General features: G+C 46.8%; 1 protein-coding gene across 7 annotated transcripts in view; it reads left to right on the top strand.

Annotated features, from left to right (window-relative positions):
• Positions 1-20,736, top strand: part of dock6 (dedicator of cytokinesis 6) — a 180,494-nt gene that overhangs the window by 89,518 nt on the left and 70,240 nt on the right. For all 7 annotated transcript variants that reach the window (XM_070867242.1, XM_070867245.1, XM_070867244.1 and 4 more), the window contains exons 16-22: positions 2,523-2,593; positions 5,319-5,457; positions 8,020-8,121; positions 10,406-10,492; positions 13,365-13,596; positions 15,427-15,591; positions 19,026-19,201. In XM_070867242.1, the coding sequence (XP_070723343.1) occupies positions 2,523-2,593; positions 5,319-5,457; positions 8,020-8,121; positions 10,406-10,492; positions 13,365-13,596; positions 15,427-15,591; positions 19,026-19,201 (972 nt within the window). The remainder of the gene's footprint in view (positions 1-2,522; positions 2,594-5,318; positions 5,458-8,019; positions 8,122-10,405; positions 10,493-13,364; positions 13,597-15,426; positions 15,592-19,025; positions 19,202-20,736) is intronic.

The raw sequence follows: 20,736 nt of genomic DNA, 5'->3' as shown, positions 1-20,736 counted from the left end.
GATGTCAGGCTAACCGGTTTATAATTACCTGTTTTCTCTCTCCCTTTTTTAAAAAGTGGTGTTACATTAGCTACCCTCCAGTCCATAGGAACTGATCCAGAGTCGATAGACTGTTGGAAAATGATCACCAATGCACCCACTATTTCTAAGGCCACTTCCTTAAGTACTCTGGGATACAGACTATCAGGCCCCGGGGATTTATCGGCCTTCAATCCCATTAATTTCCCTAACACAATTTCCCGCCTAATAAGGATATCCTTCAGTTCCTCCTTCTCACTAGACACTGTCCCCTAGTACATTCGGAAGGTTATTTGTGCCTTCCTTCATGAAGACAGAACCGAAGTATTTGTTCAATTGGTCTGCCATTTCTTTGTTTCCCATTATAAATTCACCTGAATCTGACTGCAAGGGACCTACGTTTGTCTTCACTAATCTTTTTCTCTTCACATATTTATAGAAGCCTTTGCAGTCAGTTTTTATGTTCCCGGCAAGCTTTCTCTCGTACTCTATTTTCCCCCTCTTAATTAAACATTTAGTCCTCCTCTGGTGAATTCCAAATTTCTCCCAGTCTTCAGGTTTGTTGCTTTTTCTAGCCAATTTATATGCCTTTCCCTTGGCTTTAACACTATCTTTAATTTCCCTTGTTAGCCATGGTTGAGCCACCTTCCCCGTTTTATTTTTACTCCACACAGGGATGTACAATTGCTGAAGTTCATCCATGTGATCTTTAAATGTTTGCCATTGCTTATCCACCGTCAACCCTTTAAGTATCCTTTGCCAGTCTATTCTAGCCAATTCACGCTTCATACCGTCGAAATTACCTTTCCTTAAGTTCAGGACCCTAGTTTCCGAATTAACTGTGTCACTCGCCAACTTGATAAAGAATTCTACCATATTATGGTCACTCTTCCCCAAGGGGCCTCGCACAACAAGATTGCTAATTAGTCCCTTCTCATTACACATCACCCAGTCTAGGATCGCCAGCTCTCTAGTTGGTTCCTCGACATATTGGTCTAGAAAACCATCCCTAATACATTCCAGGAAATCCTCCTCCACCGCATTGCTACCAGTTTGGTTAGCCCAATCAATATGTAGATTAAAGTCGCCCATGATAACTGCTGTACCTTTATTGCACACATCCCTTATTTCTTGTTTGATGCTGTCCCCAACCTCACTACTACTGTTTGGTGGTCTGTACACAACTCCCACTAACGTTTTCTGCCCTTTTGGAATTCCGCAGCTCTATCCATAACGATTCCACATCATCCAGGCGAATGTCCCTCCTTACTATTGCATTAATTTCCTCTTTAACCAACAGCGCCACCTCGCCTCCTTTTCCTCTCTGCCTATCCTTCCTAAACGTTGAATATCCCTGGATGTTGAGTTCCCAGCCTTGGTCACTCTGGAGCCATGTCTCCGTGATGCCAATTACATCATATCCGTCAACTGCTGTCTGCACAGTTAATTCGTCCAGCTTATTCCGAATACTCCTCGCATTGAGGCACAGAGCCTTCAGGCTTGTCTTTTTAACACACTTTGCCTCTTTTAGAATTTTTCTGTAATGTGGTCCTTTTTGTTTTTTGCCTTGGGTTTCTCTGCCCTCCACTTTTACTATTCTCAGATCCTTGAAGGTAGCAGGACAGGTAGATAAGGTGGTTTAGAAGGCATACTTTCCTTTATTAACTGAATCAAAGAATACAAGGGCAGAGAGGTTATGCTTGAACTGTATAATACACTTGTTAGGCCACAGCTAGAGTACTGTGTACAGTTGTGGTCACCATATTATAGGAAAGATGTGATTGTTCTAGAGAGGGTACAGAGGAGATTTACAAGGATGTTACCAGGATTGGAAAATTTTAGCTACGAGGAAAGATTGGATCGGCTGGGGTTGTTTTCTTTGGAACAGAGGAGGCTGAGAGGAGACTTGATTGAGGTGTGTAAAATTGAGGGGCCTGGATAGAGTGGATAGGAAGGACCGAGAGGTCAACAACCAGGAGGCATAGGTTGAAATTAATTGGTGGAGGAGAACATTTTTCACCCAGAGGGTGGTGGGGATCTGGAACTCATTGCCTGAAAGAGTGGTAGAGGCAGAAATGCTCATCACATTTTAAAAGGTACTTGGATATGCACTTGAGGTGCTGTAACCTACAGGGCTACGGGCCAAGAGCTGGAATGTGGGATGAGGCTGGGTAGCTCTTTTTTGGCCGGCACAGACACAATGGGCCAAAATGGCCTCCTTCCGTGCTGTAAATTTCTATGTTTGGCTTCTGGTGCCCCAATCCATTACATTTAAAATACTATATCTGTAACCTTTGCATCCACATCGTCCTCTGACAATCCAGCACCTTTTTTTGGGTGTTAGCCCACAAATTATCAGCTTCAATTTTGTAACTTGCCATGACAGGATTTGAACTCTGGGTTTTACAGAATCCAAATCACCCAGTGTGCATCAGCTAGAGTCTTTCTCTTGTCCAGCACTGTCTAATGATTTGTTTCTGCCTCTTTATTATATGTCAATTCAGGTTATCTTCGGCAAGTCCAGCTGTGCTGATTTTTCAAGAGAAGCGTACTCTGCCGTTGTGTACCACAACAAGTGAGTTATCAAGGACAAGTCTCGTCAGAGCCTTGGAGACAGTGCAAACACTTCCTGTACCTGTTTGTTATTCTGCAACTCTGCATAATAATCATGTTATATTATAGTACATATCCCTGGTGTCCTAGCCAATATTTGTCCCTCAGCCAACATCACTAAAACAGACTATCTGGTCATTATCACATTGCTGTTTGTGGGAGCTTGCTGTGCGCAAAAATTGGCTGCCGCGTCTCCAACAGTGACTACACTACAAAAGTATTCCATTGGCTGTGAAGGGCTTTGGGACATCCTGAGATCGTGAAAGGCCCTATATAAATGCAAATCATTCTTTTGTTACACCTGGTGCTGGTTTGCTGTTTGTGGGGAATGGATTGTGGATTATTTCTCCACAAACCCAAACCCATTCTCTGCATTCTGCCCCCCGCAGCCTCCACAGCTCAACTTACAAACCTGCTTCGCGGCCTTTTCCAGTGCTACTTTGATAATAGCCCTGGGAAGATTGATTTTCAGTTTTTTTTTCCCCTTCATGGAAAGGCCCTGTTGTGTGCTCAGTGCATCCCTAATGCAGTACAGCTGTGATACGGGGAGTGAACATAAGAAATAGGAGCAGTAGTAGGCCATTTGGCCCATCGAGCCTGCACCGCCATTCAATAAGATCATGACTCAGATATGGACTCAGTTCCACTTCTATGCCTGCTCCCCATAACGCTTCACTCCCTTATCGTTCAAAAATCTGCCTTAAATATGTTCAATGACCTAGCCTCCACAGCTCTCTGGGGCAGAGAATTCCACAGAGAATTTACAACCCTCTTGAGAGAAGAAATTCCTCCTCATCTCAGTTTTAAATGGGCGGCCCCTTATTCTGAGACTATGTCCCCTTGTTTTAGTTTCCCCTTTGGCTGGAAATATCCTTTCTGCACTGTGCTCCCACACCACACAAACAAACGCCGTTAATCTGTGCACTGCTACAAAACTGGTAGTTATCTGAAATCTCGTAAAGGACCAAAACAGCAACACCACAAGCCATAACACAATCTGCCAGCCATTGTAGTACTATCACCTGAGGTAAAAACTGAATCACGTTTACATACACTACAAACATAAAATGTGGCCTGCTATCCTCAGCTCACAAATAAAACCCCACAAGTTGAAGCACTAAAACTGACAATGCTAATGGCGCCGCCTGCAACCTTCACATAAAAACTGACCAGAGAAAGTGATTTCACGGTTCCAATCTAATCTTGGCACTCAGTTATCAGCTGCTCAAGGGTCGGAGTCTCCTCTCCATTGCTCTGCGCGTCATCTTCATTCCAGTGCTCGTCAATTGGATTGTGATTAATCAATGGGCTTGCTTCATGAGGATGAAGTGATAAATGAACGCTGTCATAGAATGCCTGAATAAGGGACAGATAAGGATCAGATAAGACACACGAAATTCATGCCAGTTCCATGTCCCATTTTAAAAGAAAATTTGAAGTTACGTCTTTCCTGAAGGTGCAGTCGTCTCCTTGCTGGCGGTATATTTCCAAGGGTCAAAATGCTTATTCCTATGTATGAGCCTAGACCGAGTGTGTTAACTGGCTATTTGGCCATCAAGGGCATTACAGCTGAGCCCGGTCCTGGCCTCATCAATGACCGCACACGAACACGTCTCCCACCAAGAGTCACTGGATAGCGATGAGTGTAATGTATTTGCTTTATGGGTTCTTCGCTTAAGAATTCATAGCAATGCATTGCTATTGAGAACTAGTTGGTTTATTAACAAAGGTTTAACAATCACACTACACAATACTAGTTCATCTACTAGGCTCACAACTGCATACCTCATCGTGGATGACCTAGACCCAACTGACTGGGGTTTTATTGAGTCTTGTGAACATCACGTGACTGGTTAAGCCACTCACAATGCAACAGCTCTACACTATTTTGATGAGAACATAAAATCAAGTGCCCCCTTTTGGCAAGGGCACAAGAACCCACAAATGACCAATTTAAACTTTTAACAAAGCTTAAATCAAATTAAAATTTGGTTGCCGGGGGTGGTGATGCACTCCAGTCCCTCCGGCGCCCACCTCTCGAGGAAGGCCGCGAACGTAACAGTGGACACCACGTGCTCCATCTCCAGGGACACCTTGGCTCGAATGTAACCACGGAAGAGAGGCAGGCAGTCGTGCTGAACGACCGCCCGCTGCCTGAACCGGTTGATGGCCCCCTTGGCCGTGCCCAGGAGCAGTGCTACGAGGAGGACCTCTGACCTGCCCGCTCCCCTCCGCACCAAGGTGCCCAAAGATTAGGAACATGGGACTGAAGTGCAACCAGAATTTAAGGAGCAACCCCTTCAAATATTGGAAGGGGCTGCAACCTGACGCACTCAATATGGACCCCTCCAGCCCACAGAAATTACAGACGGGTTGGGAGATGACAGCTCTACAAACCAGTGAGCATACATTACAATGAGGAATGGCACTTTCTGCGTAGCTCAGTACCACACGGAGTTCAATGTATGCGTTCAGTATAGCACTGAGTCACAATAGCTAATTGCATTGACCCGCTGAGCTAATGGAGGAATTACGTACCATTTTAAGGGGCAAGTGGAGAAAGAAGAATTTCTCAAAAGTGCTGGAATGGAAGTGAGCGAGTGAACGATAATTGTATGTGCACACTGGCTGGAGAGCTCTGCCAACAGTAAGCGAGCTAAATCTGACCCAATGTGCAAACTTTGCAGATCGCCGGAATTTTATGAGGAAATAAAAATGAAGGTCCCAGCTAACCTGACCGATAACCATCACCTGCTCTTCACCTTCTACCACATCAGCTGCCAGCAGAAACCGAGTGCAGCACTGGAGACCCCCGTTGGCTACACGGTAAGTAACAGTGAATCAATAAATCGGTCCATGAGATTCAGTACAGAACCCCAAAGGGGAGTTTTCCAGGTCTGGTACTGTAATAAAGGCCTTAATGGTCTCTTGTGTTCATTAAATATTGGGTGCTGTTTAATACATAATCTGTTGGATTTGGGAATTAAATCTACTTGGAGCTAATCCCAAATTGAAACATTTCCTTTTGGATACTGTGTCAGCTCAGTGGGTAACACCCTCACCTCTGAGTCAGAAGGTTGTGGGTTCAAGTCCCACTCCAGGGATTTGAGGACATCAATCTAGGCTGACACTCTAGTGCAGTGCTGAGGGAGTGCTGCACTGTTCGAGGTGCCATCTTTCAGATGAAGCGTTAAACCAAGGCCCCGTCTGCCCCCTCATGTGAACGTAAAAGATCCCATGGCGCTATTTCGAAGAAGAGCAGGGGAGTTATCCCCGGTGTCTTGGCCAATATTTATCCCTCAAACAACATAACAAAATAAAAAAGATTATCTGGTCACTATCACATTGCTGTTTGTGGGAGCTTGCTGTGCGCAAATTGGCTGCCGCATCTCCCACATTACAACAGTGACTACACGCCAAAAGTACTTCATTGGCTGTAAAGCGCTTTGAGATGTCCGGTGGTCGTGAAAGGCACTATATAAATGTAAGTCTTTCTTTTATATCCCCATCACTTTGAAGCAGCCTCTGGTCTCCCGAGTAATGCATGAGAAGAGCAGGTGGGATGAGGGGATTAGTTCCTCAGAAAGCAGTGGCAGACACCATCCAAACCCACAGAGACCCTAAACTCAGAGTTTGAACTGAACACAGTAATATACTTGCAGTCATGCTGCAGGTTTGTAATTAAGGACAATGAACAATTAAAAGCCTCGTGACAAGTTACAATTACAGTGTACCGTACTCCATATTATCAGTGCTTAAAAGAGAAACTAAGTCTATGGCAGTAAGTTCTGATTCAAGTATTCTCCACTGTGCATTCAGTAGTCTATATTAATAATATTGCTTAATTGTTTGAAGAAAAAGTACACACTTTATTTACAGCAGTCTCGGTGTGTCTGGTTTCCTTATCTCCCGGCTGCTTGGGTGACTAGGAGGAGCCCCCATGTCCCATGGAGTGACTCCATTCTTTGCAACGAGGGTGGGCATCTCTGATAGGTCTGGAAACTGATCTGGAGATGTCTGGCCTCGAGGAAAGCACATTACCGGCTCTCTGCGCTGTGTCTGCTGGAGAAACATAGAAACATAGAAAATAGGTGCAGGAATAGGCCATTCGGCCCTTTAAGCCTGCACCACCATTCAATATGATCATGGCTGATCATGCAACTTCAGTACCACATTCCTGCTTTCTCTCCATACCCCTTGATCCCTTTAGCCACATCTAACTCCCTTTTGAATATATCCAACAAACTGGCCTCAACAACGTTCTGTGGTAGAGAATTCCACAGGTTCACAATTCTCTGAGTCAAGAAATTTCTCCTCATCTCGGTCCTAAATGGCTTACCCCTTATCCTTAGACTGTGATCCCTGGTTCTGGACTTTCCCAACATCGGGAACATTCTTCCTGCATCTAACCTGTCCAATCCCATCAGAATTTTATGTTTCTATGAGATCCCCTCTCATTCTTCTAAATTCCAGTGAATACAGGCCCAGTTGATCCAGTCTTTCCTGATAGGTCAGTCCCGCCATCCCGGGAATCAGTCTGGTGAACCTTTGCTGCACTCCTTCAATAGCAAGAATGTCCTTCCTCAAGTTAGGAGACCAAAACTGTACACAATGCTCAAGGTGTGGCCTCAAGAAGGCCCTGTACAACTGAAGTAAGAACCGCCACCTGCTCCTATACTCAAATCCTCTCGCTATGAAGGCCAACATGCCATTTGCCGCCTTCACCGCCTGCTCTACCTGTATGCCAACTTTTAATAACTGATGTACCATGACACCCAGGTCTCGTTGCACTTCCCCTTTTACTAATCTGTCACCATTCAGATAATATTCTGCCTTCCTGTTTTTGCCACCAAAGTGGATAACCTCACATTTATCTACATTATACTGCATCTGCCATGCATTTGCCCACTCACCTGATCCACTTCTCCATTTGACCAAAGCATGGGCTTGAGTTTTCCCTGAGAGCCCGACGGTTTGAGGGAATAAACTGTATTCGAAGCAGGGGTTTAACCTCAGCTTGCAGATCACTTCAATTCAAGCCCTGTCACCCACAACCCTCCTGATGCCGATGGTAATTTGAGTGCAGTAGTGCAGGTCGAGAGCTCAGAGTTGATGAGTAGTTGCCCTGTGCCACTGCTAATTATACAGTGTTTATGCTTGGGGTCACCAGACATCAGGGGGCGCCACTGTCGGAGGTCATCGGGCTGTACGCGCACATACGCGGTCACTGGTATATAAGCGCGGGTACCATGTTACGCGAGTTACTTTGGGCGCAAATAAAGTTGGATCAGGTTTACACCTGAGGCACTTTACAGTAGCAAGTCTTTTGAGTCATTACATTCATTACATACAGTCTCTAATCTCTACTCTTGTAACCTGCTCACTTAGTGGATCCCTCTGATGCAGCATGGCCGCCTCCGCACCGGACAATTCAGCCTCCCCGTGTCAGTGGACAAGCCACCGCCGAGCTACTCTGTGCTCACTCCTGATGTAAGTATGACCTAAATGCTGCATAACTTCACCCCTCTGGGTGTTTGAACCACTTCCTCCTCCTCCTCTGCATCCCTCTGAGATTCACAATCCTCTAAGTGACGAAATTCTTCCTCATCTCGGCCTTAAATAGTCTTATCCTGAGTCTATGCCCCCTAACATGCTGGTATCGGTGGCATACCTCCAATGGGCTTTATTAAAGGCAATCCATGTTGCTCCAGCTATCATCATAGGCAGTCCCTTGGAATCGAGGAAGATTTGCTTCCACTCTTAAAATGAGTCCTTAGGTGGCTGAACAGTCCAATACAAGAGCTACACTCCCTGTCACAGGTGGGACAGACAGTGGTTGAAGGAAAGGGAGGGTGGGACATGTTTGCCGCACGCTCTTTTCGCTGCTTGCACTTGATTTCTGCATGCTCTCGCCGATGAGACTCGAGGTGATCAGCACCCTCCCGGATGCACTTCCTCCACTTAGGGTGGTCTTTGGTCAGTGACTCCCAGGTGTCTTTGGGGATGTCGCACTTTATCAGGGAGGCTTTGAGGGTGTCCTTGTAACATTTCCTCTGCCCACCTTTGGCTCGTTTGCCGTGAAGGAGTTCCGAGTAGAGTGCTTGCTTTGGGAGTCTCGTGTCTGGCATGACAAAAAGGGGGCAGACAAAAGGCAGGTAACTATAGGCCGGTTAGTTTAACATCTGTAGTGGGGAAAATGCTTGAAACTATCATTAAGGAAGAAATAGCGGGACATCTGGATAGGAATAGTGTAATCAAGCAGACGCAGCATGGATTCATGAAGGGGAAATCATGTTTAACTAATTTACTGAAATTCTTTGAGGATATAACGAGCATGGTGGATAGAGGTGTACCGATGGATGTGGTGTATTTAGATTTCCAAAAGGCATTCGATAAGGTGCCACACAAAAGGTTACTGCAGAAGATAAAGGTACGCGGAGTCAGAGGAAATGTATTAGCATGGATAGAGAATTGGCTGGCGAACAGAAAGCAGAGAGTCGGGATAATGGGTCCTTTTCGGGTTGGAAATCGGTGGTTAGTGGTGTGCCACAGGGATCAGTGCTGGGACCACAACTGTTTACAATATACATAGATGACCTGGAAGAGGGGACAGAGTGTAGTGTAACAAAATTTGCAGATGACACTAAGATTAGTGGGAAAGCGGGTTGTGTAGAGGATACAGAGAGGCTGCAAAGAGATTTAGATAGGTTAAGCGAATGGTCTAAGGTTTGGCAGACGGAATACAATGTCGGAAAGTGTGAGGTCATCCACCTTGGGGGAAAAAAAACAGTTAAAGGGAATATTATTTGAATGGGGAGAAATTACAACATGCTGAGGTGCAGAGGGACCTGGGGGTCCTTGTGCATGAAAAAGTTAGTTTGCAGGTGCAGCAGGTAATCAGGAAGGCGAATGGAATGTTGGCCTTCATTGCGAGAGGGATGGAGTACAAAAGCAGGGATGTCCTGCTGCAACTGTATAGGGTATTGGTAAGGCCACACCTGGAGTACTGTGTGCAGTTTTGGTCACCCTACTTAAGGAAGGATATACTGGCTTTGGAGGGGGTACAGAGATAGATAGATTTTTAACCAATAAGGAAATTAAGGGTTACGGGGAGCGGGCGGGTAAGTGGAGCTGAGTCCACGGCCAGATCAGCAATGATCTTATTGAATGGCGGAGCAGGCTCGAGGGGCTCGATGGCCTACTCCTGTTCCTAATTTTTATGTTCTTATGTGACAAGTCCGGCTATACAGTTTCAGGGGCAATACATATGAAACATTTTTGTGAACTTGCACCAATCTCAGTCGCTTGCTTACTGTGATCTTTTCACGATGGTTTAGTTGGCCGAACCCTCTACCGGCTAACGTTACACCGCATTGTGGTGTTAGGGCAACCATAGACTGGCTTCTCTCAGCAGTTGTCCTTTGCCATTTTGACTCTTCTCTGTGGGAGGAAGGCAGAATGTTGTGGGAGAGGGGAGACTTGTTCCACGCTGTGTAAATGTGGTCATGGCAGGTTCTTCAGAGGATGTTGGTTGTGCATTTAGTTATCTGCAGCCTAGAGCTACCCTCCTGATCAAGAGAGACAGTATAGCCGGTGAGCTGATTTACAAAGGAAACTATGGAATGTGTGGTTTACGGAACAATGTATCCTCCTAGTACAGAAGACTAGTTACCGCACAGGGACTGTTTTTAAATGATCAGTCGGCATCTGAGAAATGCCCATGATAGCATCTATATAATTATAAATGTCTTCCTTTTAATTTATCTTTGAATAGGTTCAGCTGCCTGGTATGAAGTGGGTCGACAACCACAAAGGAGTTTTTAACGTTGAAGTATTGGCAGCGTCATCAGTCCATACCCAGGTACGTGCACTTTGCTTGGACGAGCCTGCAACCGTGCCAGCTCTCCAAACCACTCTGACAAAACTCAGCTGCCTTTTGAAAGAGGCATTTTGGTCAGAAGTTTCTAGCTCACAAGACAATCTGCCTGAGCAGACATGGGGGGCGAAATTGCGTCGTGCCCCGTTTGGGGCGGTAACTTGTGCGGCAGTGCAAAAGAATCGCCGGGCACCACGCGACTGACTCCGACGTGAACATCTGGTTTAGCGCTCCAGGTAAATCAAGCGCTACCACTTTCCTTGGAGTGCTAAAGACGGCAAGAGAGGCGGTAGTGGTGCAGCGTTGCCCAATGTCGAGGGCAGTGCTGCCGGACAGGGCCATCGCTGGAAGCTCTGCATGAAATCGATGTCCCTCATCGCCGATGGCAGCCGTGACCCGCGACGATCATCCCCAAGCACTCTAATGGAGCACAGGGCTGATCAAACGCGGCCAGCGAAAATGGTGAAAAATTTACCGAAGAGATTCAAAAACATTTTGTATTGACACAAGCGGCCTTACCTTTAAATACCGCTCCCTAAGCTGCTGGCCTCCCTACCAATACCTCCTGCAGCTGCCGGTGTTGCTGCAGAGGATGGAACCAAAGTTCGGGTCCGGGGCGCTACCAGGGCGACGGGCAGCACGATGACGTAACGATCTCCGAGGGGATACCCACAAACCTCCACGAGAATTTCGCGGGCGTCGGTACTCTGGCCGCGCCTGGTCACGGAGTTGGTAGCACCTCTATTGCCCCCTGGAGGCAATAACGGGAGACGCAAAGGTGGCCAATTTTTCGTCTAGAGTTTGTAAATGCAGGTAATTCTCAGTTTCCAAGGGAGCAGGAGAATAAATGCCAGACCACTGTGTTATAAGGCTGTACTGTCACACAAAAGCCTCTGAATGAAGATTGCAGTTATATACTCTTGGCAACTATAAGGCTGTGTAACCCATATAGGCCATTCGGAGCTGTTAGCGTTTTATTGCCTCTCCAACTGGCCCTTGTAACACAATAAACTCAGCTGGGAGCAGCCCCTGGAACCATCTCTGCTCCAATGTTTATTTAGCTCCAGGCGGAATGCACAAACGCCACCAATGTGCAATCTTTGGATTGTATCAAGAGGTGAAGCATGCCTCTTCTGGGAGTAATTTCACCAAGAATTGAAAGCAGACTCAAGGTAATTAGCAAAAGAAACAGAGGTGACATGAGAAAACATTTTTCTACGCAGCGAGTTGTTACGATTTGGAATGCACTGCCTGAATGGGTGGTGGAGGCTGATTCAATAATAACTTTTAAAAGGAAATTGGATAAATACTTGAAGGGAAAAATTGCCAGGACTATGGGCAAAGAGCAGGAGGGGGATCGCTCTTTCAAAGAGCTGGCACAGGCATGTTGGGCCGAATGGCCTCCTTCTGTGCTTTATGATTCTTTGAATGAGGGAAGCATACAGAGACCTGGAATTATTCTGAACTTATGGTCTATTACCATTCCCAGTCTCTGCATATCCTGACTCCCACACCTTCTCTACTAACAGTGCTTTCAAGAGCTCAGTCTCCTTTCTTCCCTCAAAAACTCACTCTCTATAAAGCCCAAGTCCACTCGAGACTTATATACAGCTCTCGAATCTAGGGAAGTGTTCCAACACCTGTTATTTCAAGATGAGATAGAGGGCAAAGCTTCAGCTCTATTCTTCTCTCTCCATTCCAATCTATAAGAATTAGGAGCAGGAATAGGCCATACGGCCCCTCGAGCCTGCTCCGTCATTTACTATGATCACGGCTGATCCGATCTCGATCAAATTCGAGGCAAGATATTAAGGGGTTATGGGGAGCGGGCAGGGAAGACTCGGGTCCACTTCCCTGCCCGCTCCCCATAACCCCTTAATATCTTGTCTCGAATTTGATGACACACTCTGGTAGTGCCCCTCTGAACTCTTGTTATTTTGATCCTCCTAAGCTTCAAATAAGGTCTTCCTGCTTTCTCCTACCCTTCACTCACCTACCTTCCCCCTCGCCCCTCGTACCTACCTTCCCCCTCGCCCCTCCTACCTACCTTCCCCCTCGCCCCTCCTACCTACCTTCCCCCTCGCCCCTCCTACCTACCTTCCCCCTCGCCCCTCCTACCTACCTTCCCCCTCGCCCCTCCTACCTACCTTCCCCCTCGCCCCTCCTACCTACCTTCCCCCTCGCCCCTCCTACATAGCTGCCCTTTCTCCTCCCTGCATTATTATTTTCTTGCACTTGGGCTTGCCTCTTCACCTGGTATTCTCAACAAAAAATACTCACACTTTGGCTGAGTGAATAGGGTGAGCCGTACAAACAAGGGAGGCACTGGGTTTGATGCCAGGCTTGACAGAGTCAGCTGACCGCAGCCTAACTGGCAGCAAGGGCCCGTGTAGTGGACATCAGCGCCCTCCCCCTCCCGGGTTAGTTAAGGGAAAATTGACCCAAATCCCATTATCCAGTGACCCTTGCTGTAAGTGCATATATGTGGAAGGCAAGAGTAGATCAGCTGTGATGACCCCTACAGTTGAATAGTCCGCCACTACTCACTGTCCGCGATCACACCTGAATAAAGATCTTTTGTGGAGGTGACCACAGGATAACTGGCACCCTATGGTACCATGTCCTGACTAGGAACCTTTGCCAGAGGAGGGCAGAGGAGACATTTGACGGTGCCGGGGGTGGCGGGGGAGAGAGGGGGAACACCAGGGTGCTGATGATACCAGCCATTCCCTCCTCAGTTTCTCTAATCTGGTGCAGGGAGGAGGTGTGGTACCCTGTCATCAAAACAATGAAGGGGATTAATTCAGAGGTTTCTACGCGCTGCTCGTCTAACCAGACATTCTGCTTTTATCCTTAGGACCAATTTCTGGATAAGTTTTTCACTCTGGTGCACGTTCTGGAGGAGTATTCATTCCCTTTTCGGCTGAAGGATGTGATCATCACAGAGAACAATGTGGAGACGGAGCTGAAGGCCAGCATAACCAACTTGCGGTCAGCGAGGATGGAGCCGCTGCTTCGCTTCGTGCACCATGTCCTCAACAAACTCATCCTCCTCATTGTGCGGCCTCCAGTGATCAACGGGCAAATAGGTGCGGGCAGGCTTTCCCTCCCAAGTCGGCATCAGCTGCTCATTTATTCCTCCACAGGAAACGTCTCTGTAAAAAAAACTTGGTGGAGTTTTTATCGATTGTAAAGTAGTGAAACACACACAGCTTTGAGGGGAGCAGCAGGAGCTGGTGGGTGACCACAGCCAAGTGATGAAATATCCCATCTCTGCAATAAGCTTTGGAAAGAGGCCAAAAATTGGGGGCTCTGATCAGGAGTCTGGTTATTGCCAGGTTAATTTCACAAATAAGATTCTATAAGAAGTTTTCTTTGAATGAATACTCAAGGAAATAGCTATTATCCTGGCGTATTCTTGAAACCTTTTTATCCCGCCTATGCATAGTGTCCAGCCACGCACCCTGGACAACTTTACTGTGTCCACCATTGTCATTCTGTGGCTGTCACCTGAAGCACAACTGACTGGGCGGGGCTCTTGACTTGTGTTTCTTTATTCCAACCTCCTATTGTCTGGGCATTTTACCTCTCTACAGTGCTGTGCTCGATAGCCTAGCAGAGATTGATGACCCGCCTGTTGTATGAACATCAGCCAAGCTCGGGTTCGAATCCCAGTATTCTGGCATTGTATTGCGAACCGTTGTGACACCAGGTCATGTAAAGCACCTACTTTCTACCATTCCCACGTTCTACCCTACGTAAACTAGAGGTGATCCAAAACTCGGCTGCCCGTGTCCTAACTCGCACCCAAGTCCCGCTCACCCATCACCTCTGTGCTCGCTGACCTACATTGGCTCCCGGTTAAGCAACCACTCGATTTCAAAATTCTCATCCGTATTTTCAAATCCCTCCATGGCCTTGCCCCTCCCTATCTCTGTAATCTCCAGCATCGCCCCCCCCCCCCCCCCCCACAAGATGTCTGCGCTCCTCAGATTCTCCCCTCTTGAGCCCTGATTATAATCGCTCAACCATTGGTGGCCGTGCCTTCTGTTGCCTGGGCCCCAAGCTCTGGAACTTCCTCCCTAAACCTCTCCGTCTCTCTACCTCTCTTTTTTCTCCTTCAAGAAGCTCTTGAAAACATACCTCTTTGACCAAGTTTTTGGTCACCTGCACTAATTTACTTAGCATTTAAAAGGTTCAGTGTAAAACATTTTTTCCACAATACTCCTGTGAAGCGCCTTGGGACGTTTCACTAAGTTAAAGGTGCTATATAAATACAAGTTGTTATTTTAGGGGAATTGGCAGTATCGGTAGCATCAGCCCTAACTCCAACTCTTCTCCAGTTTGCCTGGAACAGGATTTGTCGGGCTGCTTCCTTTTACTGTCTGTTTTGCTGTCTTTCGTAGCTGCAACTCACCTCGCACCCTTGTGCAATATTCAACCATTAGACAGTTCTTTGGACTCTTGAGGTATCATCACAGATGATTGATCCACTGGAAGGTCTGAATCAAAGACCTTTGCTGCTCTTGTCACAATTTGGTTTGAACAAAGGTCGCACTGACACAAACTTTGCAATGAAAGTAAGGGCTGGTGAATCCCACGTACTGAAGAATTCAAACTCTACCAAGTGATAAGCGATCTGCAGCAGTTTCCACGGGCAGTGATGATCTGGGAGTTGTTGAGACCGTTTCAAAGGCTAGGGTGGGGTGAAATCGCATTGTACCATATCAGCACACAATCTTTGCAGTTTTAATTAAAGGTTAAACTCTTCATAAATGAGTTGAGACGCGGCGTGTTAAAGTAAGACAGGAATTTCAAACCAGCCCACTAACACAGTTCCATGCTGATATCAAACAGCATGATTTCATTCCGCAGGAACTTAGAAATCAAATTAAAGCCTCTGAATTTTTATATTTCAGTAAACCTGGGTCGAGCTGCTTTTGAGGCAATGGCTCAGCTCGTCAATCAGATCCACAAGAACTTGGAAGGAAATCAAGATCAGCATGGACACAACAGCCTACTGGTATCCTATATATACTATATGTTCCATCTTCCAGACACTGACCACTGTCCTCAGTTCACTGGTATGTATAAATAACTCTGCATGCTGTGCTTGTTCAGGCATTACATGCAAATTACTACTGGCTCTTGAGAAACACTCACAATCGAGATAATTTTAGTCCGTTGGGTGAGAACCTAAGCCTACAGTATGCACTTGAAGTATCCATTATTAAACGCAGACTAGGAATTTATAATGGAAATATAAAAATAAGGGCAAAGTGTCTGACTTTGAAATAAAGGCTGAATGAACATGTGTGCTCCCTGGACCAATTATCTCCGTCTTCTAAACTCCATTTCACCTGAAGAATGCACATGCGACGTACAGGAAATGGACTGTGTGTGTGTGTGCGTCTGCGTACGTACACAATCTGGATTAAGCTTTTGCAGTCCAAGAAGTAAACCTTGAAAACAAAAGTTGAGAGTCCTACCTGCAAGTGCTCAGTACAGCTTTTAATGGAATGCAATTTGACATTAAGAAACTGAACCATTACAAACCGCTTGCAATGCATTGGCCATGAACTTCCCTGATAGTGCGTTCCAAGTTATTTTTCATTAACTATTGCAGAGAGCCCAAATTATATTCAAGCTATATCCACTTCACTTGGTCATCGATGTCACCAAGATCCAGGAGCTGTTCTGTACATTTAACAGGCAATGGCTGCTCAGCGTGTTGTTGTTTTAGTAATTGTATTCTGCTCAGTTATAAATTTATCTTCATCTAGCGTCAAAAAGTGAACTTGAATTTCATTTTACACTTGTAGATTTTAACTGCTCAACCATTGGTGGCCATGCCTGGGTCCTAAGCTCTGGAACTCCCTCCCTAAACCTCTCTGCCTCTCTACCTCTCTTTCCTCCTTTAAGACACTCCTTAAAACCTACCTCTTTGACCAAACATTTGGTCATCTGCCCTGATTTCTTCTTATGTGGCTCGGTGTCAATTTTGTTTTGTCTTGTTACACTCCTGTGGAGCGCCTTGGGACATTTTACTCCATTAAAGGCGCAATATAAATACAAGTTGTTGTAAGGGTGAGTTTATCTTAACTCTGGAATGTGATCGATTTAGATGTTGCTGGAACTGACGCTGAGGATTGGATTGCTCAGGTTGCACCAGTTGTGATGTGTCCGACTGGGCAAATCACACGCGTGAAAACTAGCAGCGCGTGGCTTTGCTAACGGACTGATAGGCAGTGGCAGATGTGTTCTGTGGGTATAACAAAGGTTAGCTAACTGGCTCTCCGAAGGAACGGGCGATGGCCTCCGTTGCCCTCGGAGGACGTGATCGGGGTCAAGGAGAGACGCGAGTTCAGGGCCAGGGGCAGCACGGGCCCAGCCCACACTGCGATATGTGCTCGCGCTAGGTGTGTGCAGCAGAGCTGGTCTCCAGTCGTCCTGGTTAACCCTTGCCACTGGACTAAGACCTAGCTCTGCCAAGCCCGTGTGGTGGCTGGTGTGCAACGGCCACCACACATTTTTAAAAAAAAAAAGGTCCACGCACAGCCATCTTCCACCCTTCAACATGTAGTTCGGGATCGGGAATATTAGGTCCTTCATTGAAACACCTGAAAGACGGCACCTTCGACAGCGCAGCACTCCCTCAGTACTGTACTGGAAATGTCAGCCTAGATTTTTGGCATGGAAGCAAATCATCCTCGACTCGAGGGACTGCCTATGATGATGGTGCGCTCGCTACCCTGGATCTTAGTGCCTAAAAGGATCACAGTTGGTTTTTTCAGGCCCTCTGAACTCGCAAACATCCCATCATGTATTTCAATGTAAAAAATGTCACACTAAGTTGATTGTATATAAATTATTCATTTTCTCACTGCAGTTGCATTGAAAAATTGCATTTTGCTTCTCGTGTGCATTTTCAGGACTAAATGATTCATCAGATAATGCAATGCCAGCTTTAGTTATATAAACAAATAAAGATTCTCCCAGCGAAATGGCAATTGGCACCACTGTTATCTGTTGGCAAACAGTATGGGCCGCCAGATGAATAAATCCACTTCTTGTATTCAAGGCAATCATTTTATCTTTTGGCTACGAGAGTTGTAACATTCCTGTGGTTTATGACATCATCTGAGCCCTTTTGTGAGATTATTCAGCCTTCATCTATTCCTGGGCATCCATTACTATTCTGTATATAAGAGTACCTGTATTATAACCTGGGCACATTGTCGCAGCATCTTGCCGTCAGCATGCCCGAAAATTGGAAATCCTGCAATGTTGTCGCTAGGATCTCTGAAGCGTAACAGTGGATGTGTGAAATGTTCATCCCGTGTCCATTTGCACTGTGAAAACACCTAGCCGTATGATTATAGATGGCGAGATAACTTCGGATGCAGAAGCTGTTTCGCCCATTTGATCTTATCCTTGCAGAATACCAACCCGGCCACCTGCCTATTTCAGCTGTTTTATCGTCCACTTGAACCGGCAAACAAGTCCGTAGTTTGGCATCTCAGCTGATCGGCAGCACCTCTGAAAATACCTCTATTCCAAACCCCACTCTAGGGGCTGGATTTCTCACTATGTTGCCGCCTCTGTTCGTGCCCCGGAGGGGCGGTAATGGCGACGGGAATGGTTTCCGGGCGGGCGGCCAGCTTCCAGCGCCCCGCCGGCAAATTAGTTGCCGGTTTTGCGGGGGCGCAGAGCAGCACCGCCGGGGCGCGTCGAACCGGCGACCACCGCCACCGGTTTCGACTGCGCGGTGAAATTTGTTGTGCGCTGACCCTATCGCGCGACGTGGTGGGACCACCTGGAAAACAGGTGGTCAGAGCTGTCCCGGCAGCAGTGAGTAGTGGGATTGGTGAATGAGGTAAGTTTGATTTGTTTAGTTTTATTTTTGCGATTTAGCTTATGGTGTTTAAGGTATTGGGAATGTTTGTTGTGTTTTTAGTTGTGATTTTTTTTTTTGCCACGGAAGCCTCTGTTCGGGCGCTCCGAGGCCAGCTCTTTAGCAACGGATTTTCAGTTGCTCAGCCGGCCTTGCGCCCTAAAAAAGGTGTGTAACGCCTCCCTTAGCGCTCCGTCCCACACTCGGGGCCCAACTGATGGATTTTGCTGACTGAGGCGCAAACCTCTCTCGGGCGCTATAATTACCGCCCCATCATGATTAACGCCCTGAAATAACCTCAACCTAAAATACAACCCCTGGAGTTAAACCCACAATCTAGGCTGACACTTCTTCCAAATAGTGGCGTGGGATCTTTTGCATCCAGCTGAGCGAGCAGGCAGGGCCTCGGTTTCATGAAAGACGGCACCTCCGATAGCGCAGCACTCCCTCAGTATTGTACTGGGAATGTCAGCCTAGATTTTGGAAGGGGATGAAGTAAGAGTGAATGGCACATTAAAGGGTAATGCTTCTGTGTAACTCTTTCGACATTGCATTGTTACTCACTGTACTGAATAAAGTCAGTGACCGGCCAATCCTGATTACTGATTTATTCTCCTGTTGCAGGACTTGGCAGCCCCTCGTATGGAGGCCCCATTCAGTATGCCACCCTGTCTCGTGCTACTACCCGGCCCACCAGCCTAAACCTGTCTCGCTCAAAGAGCATCAGCAACAGCAATCCAGATCTTGCCACGACACCGACAACGCCAGATGATGAGGTGAAAAAAATCATGGGTTGCAAAGTAAGTCCAAATGGTTATGTAGTGAAACGCTAAAAAGAAATGGCTAGCACTTTTACCAATGCAGGCATCAATGTGTTCGCCCCTCTGCATTATTGATTTTACAGATATTTCCGTGTGTGTGTATGCTCCTGCAAATTATTGATACTGCAAGTATCATTCAGTGGTTGCAGGCGGCTTAATGTGCATACCCCTGTAGATTACTTATTCTATAGGTCTTGCGTGTGTGTGTGAGGGAGAGAGATCCTGCCATCAATTGGTGCGTGCGTGTGCTCCTGGAGATTACTGACCCTACGTACAATGCTGTGTGTATGTTCCTGTGATTACTCTCCGTTGGGCGGGCCACATCGTCCACATGCCCGACACGAGACTCAAAGCAAGCACTCTACTCGGAACTCCTGCACAGCAAGCAAGCCCCAGGTGGGCAGAGAAAACGTTTCAAGGACACCCTCAAAGCCTCCTTGATAAAGTGCAACATCCCTACCGGCACCTGGGAATCCCTGGCCGAAGACCACCCTAAGTGGAGGAAGAGCATCTGGGAAGTTGCTGAGCACCTCGAGTCTCATCGCCAAAAGCATGCAGAAACCAAACGCAGACAGCGGAAGGAGCGTGTGGCAAACCAGGCTCCCCACCCACCCTTTCCTTCAACCACTGACTGCCCCATCTGTGACAGAGACTGTAAATCCCGTATTGGACTGTACTGAAAACTCACTTCAGGAGTGGAAGCAAGTCTTCCTCGATTTCGAGGGACTGCCGATGATGATGTGATTACTCTCCCTATAGACTGCTGTATGTGTGTGCGTTCCCGCAGACCTCTGACCCTAAAGGCTTTGTATTGCTTTCTGTTTCAGGATTGTTTTGCTTTTCGCAACCTGTGTTGCTTCAAGCAAGAAACTCTTCTCAATAAATACTGCTGCATGTACGGTCCTCGCTGTAGAACATGTTTTAGTAATGATGCAGATGGGGGAAACCGAGTCGCTTTAGACTTCACACAGGGATCCTGACAACCAGATATTTAAATGTTCAGGATTGATTGATTCACAGCTGTACGATCTGTGGTCAATCCACTTAAAAGAATATTGGCGATAAGGGAAACTATTATAACTCCTCCATGGAGCGGGGGGGGGGACGACAGTGTGACAGTCTTTGGAGAGGACGAGCATGCTCACATCACAGCCTCCGTGAGGGATGGAGAAGTATGAGGAAGATCAGGGTGGCACTGAGTCTTAGGGCAGTGGCAGAGTATCCCTGCTTCATGGCACCTTGGGCAGAGAGGCTACCTGCATCAGAGTCTCTGGGTGGGGGGGAAACAGGCTGCACACAGCTATTCCTGGGAGGAGATGAGGACAATCTGCGTCACAGAGTCTTGGGGGTATCATTGAGGGTAGCTGAATGTCAGTGGTTTCAGTTCTTTTATTGATGGGGGAAACTCCAGTTCTGATTGTCGTACAAGGAAGTTGAGTCAACTGATAACAGCGCAGTGCTGGAATGAGAGGTGATCTTATCGAAACGTATAAGATTATGAGGGGGCTTAACAA

Source organism: Pristiophorus japonicus, chromosome 24 (assembly GCF_044704955.1).
Source record: "Pristiophorus japonicus isolate sPriJap1 chromosome 24, sPriJap1.hap1, whole genome shotgun sequence".
Classification (NCBI taxonomy): Eukaryota; Metazoa; Chordata; class Chondrichthyes; family Pristiophoridae; genus Pristiophorus; species Pristiophorus japonicus.
This window is presented reverse-complemented; position numbering and strand designations above follow the sequence as displayed.